Source organism: Cololabis saira, chromosome 1, assembly GCF_033807715.1.
Source record: "Cololabis saira isolate AMF1-May2022 chromosome 1, fColSai1.1, whole genome shotgun sequence".
NCBI lineage: Eukaryota > Metazoa > Chordata > Actinopteri > Beloniformes > Belonidae > Cololabis > Cololabis saira.
This window is the reverse complement of record NC_084587.1, coordinates 32,911,200-32,928,768: the sequence shown is the minus strand read 5'-3', so window position 1 is coordinate 32,928,768 and position 17,569 is coordinate 32,911,200. Positions and strand designations below refer to the sequence as shown.

The following is a 17,569-nucleotide window of genomic DNA, read 5'->3' as shown; positions in this document are numbered from 1 at the left end:
TATTAAATGATTTTGCTCTTTTGTCAAAAAAGAAATAAAATAAAAATACATACATACAACTGGACAATCCATTTTTGTTTTACACATTTGGATATTTGGATTATATTACACTTTGTCCACTTTGAGTGCTTTCTGTGTGAGGTGCTTTGAGAATTAGGTGAACCACTGAACCATCACTGGCAACAAAAATACTTCCTCAGCAAGGTCAGAAGCTGTCAGCCTTCCAGAAAACCGGCTCCTCAATGAATCACAAACGAGTTGATCCTAAACTCTATAACTAAAACATTGTTGATGTAGTGCAGCACTAAACATTTAGGGCTGACATATACAAGCACACGTCTATCTTCAATCATGTTGAAAATAAGGTACATCTGCTTTTATCCATCTGTTTACGTGCTTTAAGCTGTTCAGGGACACCAAGAGGATTCATTTTATGTCAGGTCTCAGTAAGCCAGAGATGAGGTGAACCCTGGACAGGTCGCCTGTCCATCACATGACCACCCTTATTCAATTCTATGTCTGCATCACAGCATAACAAAACAAAACACCTTACCATTTCTTTTAAACATCAGGTAGATTCAACCTCAGGTGAACAATACATGACATAATATACCACGCCTTTATTTATTTAATAAAATCTTGCTCGATTCATCATCAGCAAGATTGAGCACGTCTGTAAACGCGGCCCTGGTGTTCAGGTGTGTGTTAACACAGTGACCAAGTGGAAAGACATCAGCAGTGGCTGTAGAGAAACAACATTTTTTTTTTATTGGTATTTTCTACAAAGAGAAAGTGGAAAAGATTAGAGAAAGTTGCCTATTTTACCAGGGCGTAGAAGTCCCAGGGTAGTTAGCTTTATTACATGATGCTTTTGCATTTTGGGTTCGTTTTTGTAAAACATATATATGACACGATGTAATGTCACGTGTTCCTGTCGCTGTTTGTCCAAGGTTGCTTTCATCTTGTTTTAAAACCTGTTAAGACCTTAGTGATGTCAAGCCATGTAAAACCTTGGAACTGATTAAGGATGATATTTTTCACATAAGGTTCTGCCTCCTGGACATACAGGAAAATAAAAAACATTGAGAGTAACAAGACTGTAACAAACGTTTTTATTAAATACACATTTCACCAAATATTTATGAGTAAATTTAGGTTTAATCAAATGAATTAGCTAAAATCATGAATGAATATAATACAGACTTGTAGAAAAATGTAAGCTGACCACAATTGAGTGTAATCTTACCTGGATTCTGACATTGGTTTAATGTTTCTTTCCTTATTTGACAAAATCAGCAGCATGGCGGGAGGGTCACCACCACGTGTGGGACTCCACAACACTTTTACACCGAGATGATGTCTCACAGTTTAATTGGCTCTACTTTTCAAAAGTCAAAACTTTAAGATGGATGCTGGTCCAATATTTAGCTGTAGAGAAAACAGGGAAGGCTCTCGTCACAAAGGCTGTGTTTCATGTCAAATGTCAAATTGCACAATGGGTCGCATGCAAGTAGACTTCTCACAAGCTTTGTTGCCCGGATTCACTCAATGGGAAGAAATTGAGACATTAAAACCACAACTTAAACTAGAAAGATTTGTGTGTGTTTTAGTTAACAGAAATGTTTTCACCATCCTCTAATGGTGATTTAGGTGAGTATGCTGTTGCAAAAATTGAGATGTAATGTGATTTTAAGTTTTTCTAGTGCTCTGGCAAGTCTGTGCCAAGTCTTTTATCGTTCCAAGTCGCTGCAGCAGGTACAGATGCTGACTGGTTAGCTGTCATACACCTGCCGAGAGGAACTGGTGTGCAATACAGAAGACTTTCTACACCAGCAATTAGTTTAGGTAGAGGTAGTTTATATATATATATATATATATATATAAATATATATATACATTTAAACCATAGTTATCTGTTGCTTTTCCTCCTATCTCATCAAGAAAACCCATGATTTTACAGTCTCTGGATCAACCACAGCCAAGATCCATTTCTTCACACTGACAGCAGCACAAGGCTTGCAGATTACACCCAACACAGAGCATCTCTCATTTTTCTACCCGTTCCCTTTCCCGCCCCTCCGGCCATCGATGTCCACACCCAGCATTATCCTGGTGTATTCGTAGACGACGTACGACACGGTCACTGCTGGGACAACTTTCAGCAGGTTGGGGGAGATTCCTCGATAAAGTCCAGCAATCCCCTCCTTGGTCACAATGTTGCAAAGCAAGGACACCATGGAGAGTTTAGGGCCTCCCTTTCCTGAGTCTAAGGGGAACAGAGAGGGGGGAATTACTTGCATTTAATGCGGAAAAAAAAAACCAACAACACAACAATTTTTCTTGTTGTACACACGCACACATTAATGTGTGGAAACATATGGGCTGAAAAATGCACAGCTTCAAAAGGGGCAGATTCTAGGATTAGAACTTAATTTATGAAACACTTTGAGGGTCTCACACGTAATTAGAAAAAACCACAGTATATAAAATGTTTATTTAATGCATTTTGCCAAGAATCAGGACAATGACCATGAAGTCAGATGATACAAATAGATAAAAGGAGTCTTCTTCTTTGTGATGGTTTTTTGCCGCAGCAGTCTTCAGTTCTTTCTTTCTTTTTTCATTTTTTGTTTGTGTTGATATTTAGTTTTTTCCCTTCCAAGTGGGTTGCAGCTTGATTAGGTTGATATCAAATGATTGATCCAACAGTCGCAGAATATCCCACTTGTTTATGCCCAAAGACTCTTGAGTCATTGTCCATCTGTACTTGAATAAGCTTGGCTCCATTTGAAAGAATCGGAGCAGACGCTCAGAAATCATCCGTCTCCTCCTGTTTTCGGTCACATTTCCAATAAAAACTTATGACCAAGTGACACTGGAGACCATATGGACTCGTGTTGTTGCAATGAAGCCATGTGTATGGTAGATGTCATTTTGACTCAAAAGTAATTAGAAACACATCTGTATACTATTTGTTCCAAGTCCGCTGACCTTCCGATATGTTTGTATGTGTGCGTGTGTGTGCTTGTATTTGATGGATTTTATTTTTTGTTTTTTCTCCAGTTTAAAAGTATATGTACTTTGACTGGATGTTTCGGGTTCTCAGCAACATCTTCCAAATGGATAATATCACACTTTGAATAAGCTTAAAACTACTTAAATGAAGAATAAATAATGAGGAAATACAGAGTAGACACATAAACACCTTATTTAAATATAAATGATCTGTCACTTATATTTAAGACTGTCTTTAACAAAATGACAAACTTTTAGTTTAACGGAATTACTGTTAAATAATCAATTTCCCTACCACACTAAAGTGATTGCACCCGATGACTCATGTATAAAGTCACTATGGCTAATTACTGATGGCTAATTCATTTGCAAAAAGTCCTTTTACAGTGATACAATAAAGAAAAGACTTATAGATTGTGAGGAAGCACTCATGTTTAGTCATGTCCACCACATGATTCTGTTAACAACCAACTCTCATGCAGTTGAACAGCTATGGGAGATAATGCTGTGACGTAACGTCATGCTCTACACTCTGACATCCAATACAAAGGGAAAATTCATGTTTAGGTCTGTTCTTGGAGGCTCAACATCTTTCTTGAATTTGCCATCCGTCTGTATCCACCAGTTTCCGTGTACTTATACTGACCTTGCGCCTGCATTCGTGTGCGGATCAGCGCCAGGGGGTAACTCGCCAGCTGTCCACAGGTGCTGGAGATGGCACCACATCCGACCAACACCATCACCCCGGGGTCAGTTAAGCCTTTGTTCCTGTTCAGCCATGCAAACTTCAGAGTCTGTGGAATAAGAGGGTTTATACAAGGTAAATGGTGAGACAACAAATGTACACCTCAGTGAGAGCTGCATGTTGTCATGTCTCTCTGACCTCGTAAACAGCCAGGTCAATGCCAGCGTAAGGCACAATACTCAGCATGTTGGGTACATAACCCTTGTAGAAAGCCGGGACTCCCTCCCGCTGTAGGATCTGCTTTGCACAGTCTATTATCCCTGAGTATTGACCAGTGTTTCGTAACGTGAGACGGGTCTTCAACACCTGGAGAAAAGAAAAAGGATAGTTGGGCAGACACGGATGGAGGATTGAAATAATAATTCTTAATCACTTAATGTAGTCTACATACTGTATCTTTAAGTATTCCTTAATATTCACCTCCATTGGATAAATGGCAGTCTGAGCTGCTGCTCCAGCCAAACACCCAGCAGCAAACCTCTCATGAACCCTCAGAGTCTTTGTTTCTTTACTGCTTCGCATGAGCCTCTTGATCTATAAGTCAAAAGGCACAAAACATGAACAAGACATCATTTAACATGGCTTTGTGATCATAAACACACAAATGATTAAAGATATCAGAAAATAGATGACTCACAGAGATAAAATGTTGGCATGAGATGTTTTTGGAAACTAAAAGTAATATAAGATGATAATGCTGTTTCTCTAAGATAGTCGTCTATGTAGCAGGTTGGCTCAGCTTGGCATACAGAGTAAAAGTAGGGAGAAGCTTTTAACCTGACACGATTGAAACATACGGTAACAAAATATCCATGTGATATTAAATATAGGAAGTGAATTTCAGAGTCACTAAGCATTCTGCCATCTGCTGGTTCTTTTTTGCAAAGAATCTTATGTTTTGAGCAGAATCGCATCACAAAGGTTGCACTGTTGTCTTTTTGTCACCTCAAGTGTAGAAACAGACATATTTCACCTCAGTGGTGGGCAACACCTTCTCTTATACAGCCATATTCCCAGAATTAAATGTTTAACGAAAACATGGGTTCAGTTCACTGGGTTTGACATTATTATCCACTCCTTTTTGAAGATCAAGTTCAAGATAAAGATTATTTATAGGGCACATTCAAAAACAACAAAGTTGACCAAAGAAAACAGAAATCAAAGCTTCAAAAATTCACCATCAGATGAAAGCTTGCCTGATTTCACAGGCTTGTAAAATAGCATCTAATTAGCTTTTACAGCTCATTGACAAATTTGCGATAGCATGCTTGAATGAAAAGAGTGAAGACAGCGATGCGATACTTCAATGATCAAACATATTGTCAGTGAATAAATACTGAAGAAAGATAATGTATAACGTCACAGAATTTTGCATCAGTTTCTTTCTTTGCTGAAACATTTATTCCAGATGGGGTTCTGTCGTCAAAACCTCAGGATCCACTATCCGCCACCGAGGGCAAGCTATCAGTCCAGTCTGAACATAAGCAACACTCTTTACTATAGTCAAGTTAAACAGAAATATAAATTGTGAACTTTGTTATCAATGTGTGGTTTGACACTTCTACCTGTTCTCACATTTCAAACATTGCAACAGCCTTGTCTCTTGTCTCAATAACTGCATTAATCTTCTCATATAGAATTCAGCTGCAAGTCTTTTATCTTCCACTGAGAAAGCTCCAAGGAGGTTTACAGATCACTTTAAGAACTTCCCTTTGACTTTTATTGACTTTGGTTACACTTCATCTGAATTTTTAGTCCATTGTGAGCATTTATGTAGCCTGAGAACAAATGACTTTTGTCAGTTCTTTTAGATTTAATAATGTACTATTATTATTATTACAGTATTATTATTATTATTATTATTATTATTATTATTATTATTATTATTATTATTATTATTATTATTATTATTATTATCATTATTATTATTATTATTATTATTAGTAGTAGTAGTAGTAGTAGTAGTAGTAGTAGTAGTAGTAGTAGTAGTAATAGTAGTAGTAGTAGTAATAGTAGTAGTAGAAGTTGTAGTATTTGTTTTATTTTTATTAGCTTCATTTAACCATGACATTTTTCACTTGATCTTGTGACATGTTTGCAGGTTTTGCAAAGTATTTAACTTAATTTCATCTCTAAAATTAAAGATTATTACTATCATTACATTTCTGGGATGATTTCATGTTATTATTAGGATACAGCTATTAGTGCAGTGTTATCAGTCTACCCTGATTAGAGTTGGACAAATGACTGTCCATGAGAGGACAGGATAAATTGACACAACTGCATGACAGTTAGAAGAGATAAATGTATAAAGAGAATGAAAAGGATTCCACCTGTTCATAAACGGTGAATTTGATGGCGGTCTCGGGGGCAATTTTAAGGACATTGATTCCATTGCCCCTCCACAGTGACCGCAGTCCTCCCTCGTTCAGCATGTGCTGAAATCCGCTCACGAAATTCCCTTTAAACTCAAAGGACCCGTGTACCTGGCGAGGCAGAATATTAAAGTTAGTACTTTGCATAAAACATAAAGCGGCCAGAAGAACCTTTACAGCCAGAAATTCAGTGTGTAAACGATCATTTAGACTAGACTGATCAGAGAATGAGGTCTTAATTATGACGCGCTGACCTGTCGGAAGACTTTGAGGCGGTCCAAGGGAGCGGTCCCAGTACGTGATACCGATCCAGCCAAAGCTCCAGCCATCAGCTGGCGCCACACATCACCAGATTTCCTCTCCTCATCAGAAAATTCGTCTGGCACCATCAGCTGTTCGCCTGTATCCAACATCTACTGAAATCATTATAATCACAGTAAGTATAGAAAATGAAGAGCAGTATGGACTTCTAATGTAACCAAAAGTAACTTAGTAGTCGTATTAAAGCATATTAGGAATTGAGCAACAATTGCACTTAAAATGAATTGAATTAAATGTAACTAAACTGATTTGAATCTAATTAAACTGAACTGAATTCAACTGGCATTTTCACCTAACCGTGCAATCAGGACTGTGCAACCCACACCGTTTGTGACCTTACCATTTTTCGCTTCCAGTAGCGTGCCACGTCCTCCATATTGGTGAGCGGTCTAAACAAGAAGTATTCTCGCCACTCATTCCAGTCAATTGTCAAGTTACCGTCCTTGTCCATACTGCACAGAAAGCAGAAACAATAACATACCCACTAAGACAGATAACAGAGGTTCAGAGTGCTTGTTTGACTGAGTCAGGGAGCTTTTTTCATCAGAAGAGGCAAGGGGTTCAACGAAATCCATCAAGGGTTCTGGAGCTCCCTCCATGCTCTGCCACGTTCCCGATTCCTCTTAACCTCCACTGGCTACGTGAGGCACCTTCACGTGTTTTGGATGCAGAAACAATAAAGCAAATATTTCCCAGATACAAAGTTTTCATGCAGCTGTAAAAACTGGAAACATTTTAAAACCTTGCAATTGATCACAAACAGATGGTGCTTTGATACAGTAAAGTGAAGCTAAGTGCGGCTAGGGTAGAAATCATGTCTTAACTCCTTACACGCCAGGCTTCATATAGCTACAGTTATTGTTATAACTATAAAGTTTCAGCTATATATGACCAAGTATGACCCTGTCCAGACCTGGGATTAAAATGCATCTCGAGGGATCTAGTGCCCAATGCTAATGCGAAGTCTAAACACATTCCAGGTAGATTCAGATCTGAAAATTCGGGATGTACGTGGAGGTGGTCTTGTATTCACATTCTCTTTGTAGTCTAAAAAGAAACTTGTCTCTGAATGGATCCATGGACAACCTACTAAACTAAAGCCACTGGCTTATACAATGTCTTATTTGCTTTTATGCACAAATGACCACAATAAAGCTCTTTGTACTTTGAATTCTTTTTCATAATTCTGGTGGACCTTTCTTTGTATTGTACACATCTTTTGTGGAAGTAAGCTGGAAAAAAAAACCTACTTTACTACTACTACTTTAGCAAGTGGCAGAACTTGCGTTATTTTTTCAGGCTTTTTGTCCCCCTTTCCTGCATGTAATACTTTGTGATTTCCAGCTGCTGCCTTTTGGCAGGAAAAAAATAACACATTAGGTGCTGGCAACTGAAAAGGACTGGCACATTTTTTACACAAAGAGCAGGAAGGTCAGATCCAATCACTCAAGATGCATTTGAGTACAGGTTTTAGTGCCAGTTGTGAACACACCTGCTAAGGATGGCCACTTTGGATTGGATGTCTCAGGATTGGGCTGTGTTAATGAAAAATTCTTGAAAGAACTTATTGTTTCTTCGCTCCCAGACAGATATCTAATAATATACTTAAAATCAAACCTCTTCATTTAAAAGAAAATGTATCTTTATGAAGATGTGATAATTATAACATTTACCAAATATGATGCAAGAGAAGTAAAGCTAGCACAGTTAGACACAGCCAGCAGCCTAAAGCTGGTGGTTGGTTGTGTTAATAAAGAGATAACAGACCTTCGCAAAATCCTGGTGGCCTCCTCCAGGCTAATATTCACACCAATGTTGTGCAGACAGCCCTGAATCTCAGCCGCATCTATCTCACCTGCAAATACGCACCAGCCAAAAGAGAAGTGAGAGCGTGTTAGGAAAAACAAATATTTTGACGTAAAAGAGTCATCAACTATTCTTTCTGCTGTCTCCCATGAGCAACAACAGACCATCATTGTTCTTGTCCAGCCGGCGAAACATGAGTTTAAGCTCTTTTTCGTGGTTATTAAGGTAATGGATAAACTCCTCAAAGTCCAACACGCCATCGTTGTTGGTGTCCCCGACCTCCACGACCTGACAGCACAGACAGGGAAGAACGTTAAAACAGAATGAGAATTTAACATATTTTACATTGTGCATAATAAAGATAGACTGTATTATCTTCAAATAAAATAAGAACCGTAATAACCGCTCATTATTTTAGAAATGTTATTTTATTTATTTATTTTTTATACCAATGATCGAATCCTACAACAGGAATTTGAAAAAAATGTGGCCCGGGACTGTAAAACTATAGAACAAAATTAAGGGTTAACTTTCACAAGTAAACAGAGACTTAAATGTGAAACGAGACCAACTAAAACAGAAGAAAGGTTATTCTTCTCACATTACAAGAACTGCAACCCTCTACCAAAATAGCCAGCTGCCCTTCATATACATGTACGCAAATACACACACACATAGACAAACACGCACCTGCACACACACGACTCTTCTACTAAAATGAAGTCTATAATCTAGCGGTGCATGGAGCGGGACTTCTTACTCTTTTATCATGTTTTCATATCATTTACACAATGAATTGCATTTGCTGGAAGAGGAGTTAACAGAAGTCACAGGCAGACTTAGAAGAGTTGGACATTGTGTGTGTGTGTGTCCACAATACACAGTATCTGTTTACATACACACACACGCATGGGTATAATAAGTCAAACCACTGGACTGATGGTGCTCACTCTTCTGACAGCAAATCATGACTATGTTTTATACTGGCGGATGGTTTGAAAGAGGGCAGTGTGTTCAATTCTGACCATTTCTCCACTCAATGATACGACACCCGACAGTTACAGAGCCATACCCTGGTGATTAATCTGGCATAAACCCATGTTAAAACCTGACTTTGGAGAACGTACTCCTCCTCTACATCCAGCCCTTCAGATTAGGGCCACGCAGCTGGCCAAATAGGTCACTCATAAAACTGTCTTGACGAGACCTGTCGCCACTAAACAAGATCATGTGACACTGTGAAGTTTTTAAATGTCTTCATCTGTATTTCTGATGTACTAAAAGGCAAATTGCTGTTCCAGTGCTCCGTACTCACTTTACAGAGGTCACTGACGTGTCCTGCCGTCTTACCCTCTGCAAGGAGCGTCTGGAGAGTCCTTGGTCCGCCAGCCCAGCCCTCAGTTCAACGATGTCAATCCGTCCATCTTTGTTGAGGTCCAGTCGGTCAAACAGCTCAGCCCAGAGCTTCTTTTTGTCCTGGTCCGGACGAGTGGAAACACTTTCCTGGCACTCCACCCGTGGGAACCAAGTATGTTGGGGTCCCATGACTGGTAAGCACTAAGAGTCAGATTTAAATAAATAAATGTCTTGTGAAAAAACTAATCTTGTTCCTCTCTTTCCTTGGTAGCTAAGATGGACCTCAAGCGGGCTGTTCATTTTCCTTTCTGTTTGAGTTGAAGTGCCTCAGGTGGCATCATAAATCTGAAACATCTCCTCTCTGAGTCACAAAGGTCTTACATAGTTGGGCCTTTAAGCAGTCTTAACCTGTAACATCTGTAAAGATACTCAGAGGTGTAAAGTCAGTGGCGGTCACTTTTAATAGAAGAGAAAATTAGATAAAATGTAAAATATACACTGGTTCAATGAATAAAAGGATGTACTGACATTAAGGTTGGGATTTAGAGTGAGGATTCTTTAAAAAAAAATTATGAATAGTATTTAAACATAGGGATTTTACGTGTATTATTCAAATCGGATCACCTCACATTAGGTTTAATTTGGTATGCCATAATGATAACTGGAGCTTGAGCTGATTCGACAAACTTGGTTCATTACGTCAGTGTATGGGGCCACGATCAGTGGGTAGAGGCAGTTTTCCTCTAACTGAAAGGTCATCTTATTGAGCCCATCACATGTTGAGCTGCTCTTCATCAGGCCAATGAACTCTACACTGTCCCCCAATACTGCTCAAGTGCTGCTGAATATATGTGAAACACATTGTAAAGTGCTCTATAGAACCTTGATAAGGTTACAAATGAGACATATAAGTAATGTTAGACCAGGGAACAGTCTGGTTTGTATTGTTAGGCACTGTTGCAGTATACTCTGATTTTATATGTAATAATAATAATAATAATAATAATAATAATAATAATGATAATAATGATAATAATGATAATAATAATAATAATAATAATAATAATAATAATAATAATAATAATAATAATAATAATAATAATAATAATAATAATAATAATAATAATAATAATATCATGCAACCCAGAACTATTTCTATATGCAAACTATGCAGATACATGGGGGACTCTTTCTCTATAGCAGATTTACTAGTCTTTACAGCAGCCCCCCCAAATGGTTCTAGAATAAAGCTCAGCTAGCCTCACCATATTTATGTTATCAAGCTCTGTTTATTTTGTTAGCTCAACCTAATCTAGTCTGTTTTTCCTATAGTGTAACAGATTTATTCATCACGGACATTGTTTAAATAGTTATGAATTTACCTCATCTCACTGCAGTTTAACAAAATAGAGGCTCCCAAACAACTATATCATGTTGGTTGCTCCTTTGTGGGAGGGGTGGCCACAGTGAAGCATGGCAATCTGCATATTGGTATGACACAAGTATTATGACAAAACTTCCTGACAAAAACCCGTTACCACAGGGAGAGGATGCAACAGGGAACAGTGCAACGACTTCATTAACTTCTTTAGGAACAAAATAGCAACTATACGCTCTCTCCTGTCTGGTCCCTCTAGCCCCAGCCACTCCTACCATTCGGACCGATCTGCTACCTGGGCCTTCCAGACCTCTCTCTACTTTGCCTATGTCACACAACAGGAGGTTGAGGCCATCATCACAAAGATGAAACCATCTACCTGTGCATTGGACCCTCTCCCCACAGACCTGGAAAAAAACAATCTTGCTGCCATCAGCCCCCTCATTACCCCGGTGATAAACCTTTCCCTTCAAGCTGGCATCGTTCCACCTTCACTCAAAACTGCTGTCATCAGGCCACTTCTCAAAAAACACACACTAGATCCAGACAACTTTGCTAATTACAGGCCCATATCAAACCTTCTATTTCTTTCAAAGGTGCTAAAAAAAGTAATGGCTACTCAACTCCACAACCACCTCAAACTCAACAGCCTGTATGATACTTTTCAGTCTGGTTTCCGTCAAGGCCACAGCACAGAAACAGCGTGGTCAGGGTGACAAATGACCTGCTTATGACAGCTGATGCCGGCTCCCCTTCCCTTCTCGTTCTCCTGGATCTGTCCGCCGCCTTTGACACCGTCGACCACAACATCCTGCTGCAGCGTCTTCACACCACCATTGGCGTCTCCAACTCTGCCTACAACTGGTTCTCCTCCTATCTGACTGGGAGAACCGAGCATGTTGCCCTGGGGAAAGTCACATCAGAGGCCCACGCGGTCACCTGCGGGGTTCCCCAGGGCTCAGTATTAGGACCATCTCTGTTCACAATATACCTGCTCCCCCTTGGTCATGTAATCAGCAGGCATGGACTGTCATTCCACTGCTATGCAGACGACACACAGCTGTATTTAAAAACTGGCTCTCACCACTCCGACCACTCTGCACTCTCCACCTCTTCCACTCTCACCACCTGCCTGGAGGAGATAAAGGCATGGATGAAGCTAAACTTTCCTCACCTAAACAGCTCCAAGACTGAGGCCGTCCTAGTTGGTACTCCGCACCAGGTCTGCACTTCCACCATAACCAATATCACCTTCTCTGATCAAAACATTCCACTACTTCCAGTGATCACCAACCTTGGGGTAAAAATGGACTCCCATCTCACATTCAACAACTCTGTAAAACCTCGTACTATCACCTCAAGAACATCGCCAAACTCCGTCCTTCACTCACCATGGCAGATGCTGAAAAGTTGGTCCATGCTTTTGTTTCCTCCAGGCTGGACTACTGCAATGCACTCCTCATCGGGATTCCTAGCAAGAGCACTCAAAAGCTCCAATACATCCAGAACAGCGCTGCTAGGATCCTGATGAGGGTGCGAAAATATAGTCATATCACTCCTATTCTCAAAACCCTCCACTGACTCCATGTATCACTCCAGATTCAGTCTCTCTCCTCACCCACCGATGTGTTCATGGAACTGCTCCAACTTACCTCATGGATCTCCTCACTCCTCAGACATCCTCACACTCCCTCTGTTCTCCTCCACCTACCTCTTAAAAACCCCCAAAACTAAACTCCGCACAATAGATGATGGAGCCTTCAGTTCTGCTGCTCCTCGCCAATGGAATGCCCTCCCAGACCACCTGAGGGCCTTGCAGACTGTGGACGCTTTTAAACGTGGCCTAAAAACCCACTTTTTTAAAAGCCTTTTCCGGCTGATTTTATTCATGGTTGATTTTAACTTGTAGCACCTTGATATTTGTTTTTAATGAAAAGTGCACTAGAAATAAAATGTTTTTATTATTATTATTATTATTATTATTATTATTGTTATTGTTATTGTTATTATTATTATTATTATTATTGTCATTGTCATTATTGTTATTGTTATTATTATTATTATTATCATTATTATTATTGTCATTTTCATTATTATTATTATTATTATTATTATTATTATTATTATTATTATTATTAATTATTATTATTGTCATGGTCATTATTATTATTATTATCATTATCGTCATTGTCATTATTATTATTATTATTATTATTATTATTATTATTATTATTATTATTATCATCATTATTATTATTGTCATTGTCATTATTATTATTATTATTATTATTATTATTATTATTATTATTATTATTATTATTATTATTATTATTATTATTATTATTATTTGTATTATTATTATTCAAACCCACCACAGAAAGACCGTCTGTCCCACCTGGGAAATTCTCTCTGTGAGTTAACTCAGCCACGACGATTCTGACAGGCTGCATTTCAAATGTGTTACTGACATATAACATCTGTCTGCAAAGTGCATCTAAGTGCATTTACACCGAATCTTGAAAAAGCCGCCTAAAACCCTAGAAACCGCCCTGCAACCAAATGTGTTTCTTCTCAAATTGAGTCAAACTAATTTTTTAAAAGTATCTAAGGTTTCTTGCATCCTCTAAACATTTATGAATTGAGTACTTACTGAAGATTGGTGAAACGACTGGCTATAAACGATGTGTTGGTAAATCCGTGAAGCATATAGCTGCTGCGGACTGACGCAGGCTCATCAAGCCTTACAGCTGCTTCATACACTGATAATCGCGTTTAATCTTGTCCTCACACTGTTATGGACGCTGCTACAGCCTATTAATAAACATAGGAAATCATTTGTTGTGACTCACTCAGCCCAGGCGAGCAGCGTCTTTATCTCCACCCAGAGTCGTGTCTTGAGAAGACACCAGAGGGTCCCGAGCTCAGGCTGAACTCAGGATCCGTCCCGAAACCAAACCCGGGTTCCCCTCGGATTTCAGGGGGTTTCTTTCTGCTCCGTCTTGCTGGATTCCTTCAACGGCTGAGGAAGAAGAAAGCCTGAATTATGGTTCCGCGTTAAATCGACGCAGAGCCTACGCCGTAGGGTACGCGGAGACGCGCCCCGTACGGTGCGCGCCTCCGCGTACCCTACGGCGTAGGTTCTGCGTTGGTGTAACGCGGAACCATAAATCAGCCTTTCGAAGCAGGAAGAGACGAAAAGGCGCAGCCGTCGCGCAGCAGCCAAGAGCCCGCTGGCGGATCCTTGGATGTGAATGTGACAGACCAGCAGAGGTGGAAAAAGTACTGAAAAATTGTAATTGAGTAAAAGTATCTTTACTTTGCTTAAATCCTACTCAAAGTAAAAGTAGGCCTACTCATCTAAAAATTTACTCAAGTAAAAGTACAAAAGTACTTCATTTAAAATGTAATTTGAGTAAAAGTTACTTTCAGTTATTAAATGCAAAAAAAGGATGAGTCACGAATCAAATCCAGTTTTAATTAACTTCGAGGCATATTAAAGTACACATCCATACTTGTAAAAGCTCAGCTGAGCTCAGTAACATTATCCTTTTACTTCCGCAGAACAGGACAAAAAGGCCAGTCACAACCTGTACTGTAAAGTGCAAACTATTTTCAATCATATTGTCCAACCGACAACACTAAAACCAGAATCAAAGTATTCAAACACAAAATAAAGTGCCCAATGCCCGCAGGATCCTGCTATTCACAATAAACCAAAATAAAATGCTCACAAGATTTTCACCATAAATTTTGTACTCAGGGGGTTCAAATGTAGCAAAGTAAAATACTTGGGTCAAAATGTACTCGAGTAAAAGTAAAAATTACATATTTCAAAAACTACTTAGAAAATTACAAATTACTCATAAAAAGTACTCAATTACAGTAACGTGAGTAAATGTAATTTGTTACTTTCCACCCCTGCAGACCAGAAGCTGCGCGTTGCATTTAGCACTTTTTAAAGTATTTGACTTTTTTTAGCCAGTTTCATCACAATAGACTTTCAGCCAGGAGGCATGAATTTGAAGTCCCTCGAAGTTCCTTGTTTCTGAGCGCGTATAGGCTGTGTAGACTGATACAGTGTATGAGAATTTATAAACTGTGTTTCTACTCTGAATAGGTCGAATGTGCCAGAAAAACAGGATTTTCTTTGAAAATATGTGGAACTTATTACAAATTCTAAAATCAAGCCTACTTGAGTCCTATATGCAAATATCATGTTACATTTCAAATGTCTTACATACAATCTCTGTCGGCTAAGTGCATCTAAGTGTATAAGCCTGCAGGTTTCAAGTTACTCTGCCAAGCTTTACATACTTGCTTCTGATTAGCTGGCTGTTTTGATGTCACATAACCCTGTTCCTATTACACTTGAGAAAAGTGAACACATTTCTTTGAAGGGCCAACCTTGGTTAACCTGTTGGTTTTTTTTTTTGCAACTAATCAGTATCAAGTATCAGTATCACAGGTTAAATTTGTGATTTATGTAAAATCACAAATTTAGCCTGTGCCTAATTAATGGGAATTAATTTAATTTAATTTATTTATTTTCAAACTGACCGTTGCACTGCAGTCTATGGTGAAAACAGGCTCGCTGTCACTTTAGCTGCTTAGCTCTTTCAGTGAACTTGACTACTGAGTTAAAAGCATATCTGAGCATAATCATTTTTTTATTTTAAAGATAGGTACAAGCAAACTTCCAGAGCTGTTTGTGCCATCCAATTGTCAATTTTTGGACTAAGTGGGGATGGGTCAGCTCTTGCCTGCACAAGAGCTGCTGATCATTTCTCACTCTACTGATGTTTTGGAATGTATTTGTTTGGGGAATATATTACCCGAGAGGGGCATTTCAAGGCATTGATGGATTACTGAAAGGTCCAACCAGACACACATACAATTTACAAACCACAAGACTCAGGAAGACACTTGGTCCCAAGCAGCAGGAAAAACGAAAGAATAAATAAAGAATTATGACAAACAACCAACAACAGAAAATGAACCCAAACAGATGTCTAAAACATTAGCTAAAAAAAATGACAAAAAGAGTGAGAGGAAAATTGATTGCAAAAAGAAAACCAACAGGAGAGATGCAACATGAACATTCATGTCAGTTTAATTATTGTCCCAATTCACAACTAAAAGTCATCTCAATGAATTGTGTGGAATAAGTAAACAAGTCAAATGCACTCCCATTAATAATAGTCATCTATGTCTTTATGTCATTAAGACATCTTTGTGTAAGCTCACTGGTCTCATCTGACCTAATAGATACATAAAACTGAGTATAATCTGTATCACAGTGAAAGTTTCTGCCATGCTGCCCAATGATAGTATCCAATGGGAACATATAGAGTGAAAAGTAGTGACTCCAATACGGAACCCCGTGGAACACCATGACCAACTCTGGTGAATGAGAAAGACTTCATTTACACGAACAAATGGGAATCTATAAACGACATATGTCTCGATCAACTATCCAATGTATCAGTGAGATCTTATAGGACAAATATAGACACAAAGCCACCGTCTGGGGACAGTGGGGTTGCTCTCAGACATATCTAAATGTAAATCCAAAGCAAATATCAGTAAAGCCACTGATACATTACAAAGCATGAAAGAACGACAAGGAGGCACAGATCTGACTTCTGTGTTTGATCCTGTGGAGCCTTGAATAATTGCAAACACTGGCAGATGATCACTTGTGTCATTAATCACTATTCCGCGTTTTATAATCTTTTCAATACCATTGGTGAAAATGTTATCAATTAATGTCTCACTATGTCTTGTAATTCTGGTCGGATGTGTTATTAGTGGATAGAGGCTCATACTGTACATCATGTTGATGAATTCCGTGGTGTGTTTGTTTGCAAGAGGGTTCATCAAATCAATATTGAAATGCCCACATGCAAAGAACAGTTTCCTATTATTTATTTTTTCATATATAATCGATAGCTTCTCTTTGAATATTTCAACACAAGATCCTGGTGCTCTTTTGACAGATTTGAATTTAAATCGTCTGAATTTTAATGATTTAAAAAAGAGACTTGTTTTTATATGTTGACCAATTAACAATATCTTCAAGGAACAGCATCAAGTAAGGTTTGAGAATATCAGGAGAGTTTATTATGCATATTCAAAGAATACATGTTGAGTGATTCATCAGCAAGGTTCCTGTCCATCCATGTGGGTATAAAGATGACTAACTAACTACTGTAAATAGTTATGAAGTTGTGGAAAGCAATATAAACCCACAGGAAGGTAGACTGTTCACAGGGTGTTGTAGTGAGGTGCTTGTTATCAGAAATAAACATTGCCATTAAACCTTATGTGATCAGTCTTCCAACACTTTTTCCTCGAGAACCAAACGGTGATATAACTATCATTGTACAGCCTGCCACCTCGTCCATCATCAATGAGCTCACATCCGTTAATGCGGCGGCTCTCCCAGTCTCTCCAGGGATGAATGATGCTGGCAGTCCACCTGCTCTTCCATCATCATGTCATTCTCTTGTGATAAAAGTCCAGATACAAATCTATGCTTTGCTTATCACAGGCTCTTAGAATAGGCAGTGTACC

At 38.8% G+C, this 17,569-nt stretch overlaps 1 protein-coding gene across 3 annotated transcripts; it reads right to left on the bottom strand.

The window, feature by feature from the left end:
- Positions 1–847: 847 nt before the first annotated feature.
- On the bottom strand, positions 848–14,003 carry slc25a23a (solute carrier family 25 member 23a). 3 transcript variants are annotated; one of them, XM_061720657.1, is made up of 11 exons: positions 13,846–14,003; positions 9,613–9,819; positions 8,427–8,550; positions 8,224–8,311; positions 6,797–6,908; positions 6,390–6,548; positions 6,094–6,246; positions 4,181–4,294; positions 3,899–4,066; positions 3,662–3,809; positions 848–2,266 (listed from the first exon to the last, which is right to left on the bottom strand). In XM_061720657.1, exons 2-11 carry the CDS (start codon positions 9,805–9,807, stop codon positions 2,055–2,057), a joined length of 1,473 nt encoding a protein of 490 aa, XP_061576641.1. In that variant the 5' UTR covers positions 9,808–9,819; positions 13,846–14,003; the 3' UTR covers positions 848–2,054. The 3 variants fall into 3 exon arrangements, with proteins under 3 accessions (XP_061576641.1, XP_061576642.1, XP_061576643.1); XM_061720658.1 differs by lacking the exon at positions 13,846–14,003 and adding an exon at positions 13,647–13,785; XM_061720659.1 differs by lacking the exon at positions 13,846–14,003 and having other exon boundaries at positions 9,578–9,690.
- Positions 14,004–17,569: the final 3,566 nt, after the last annotated feature.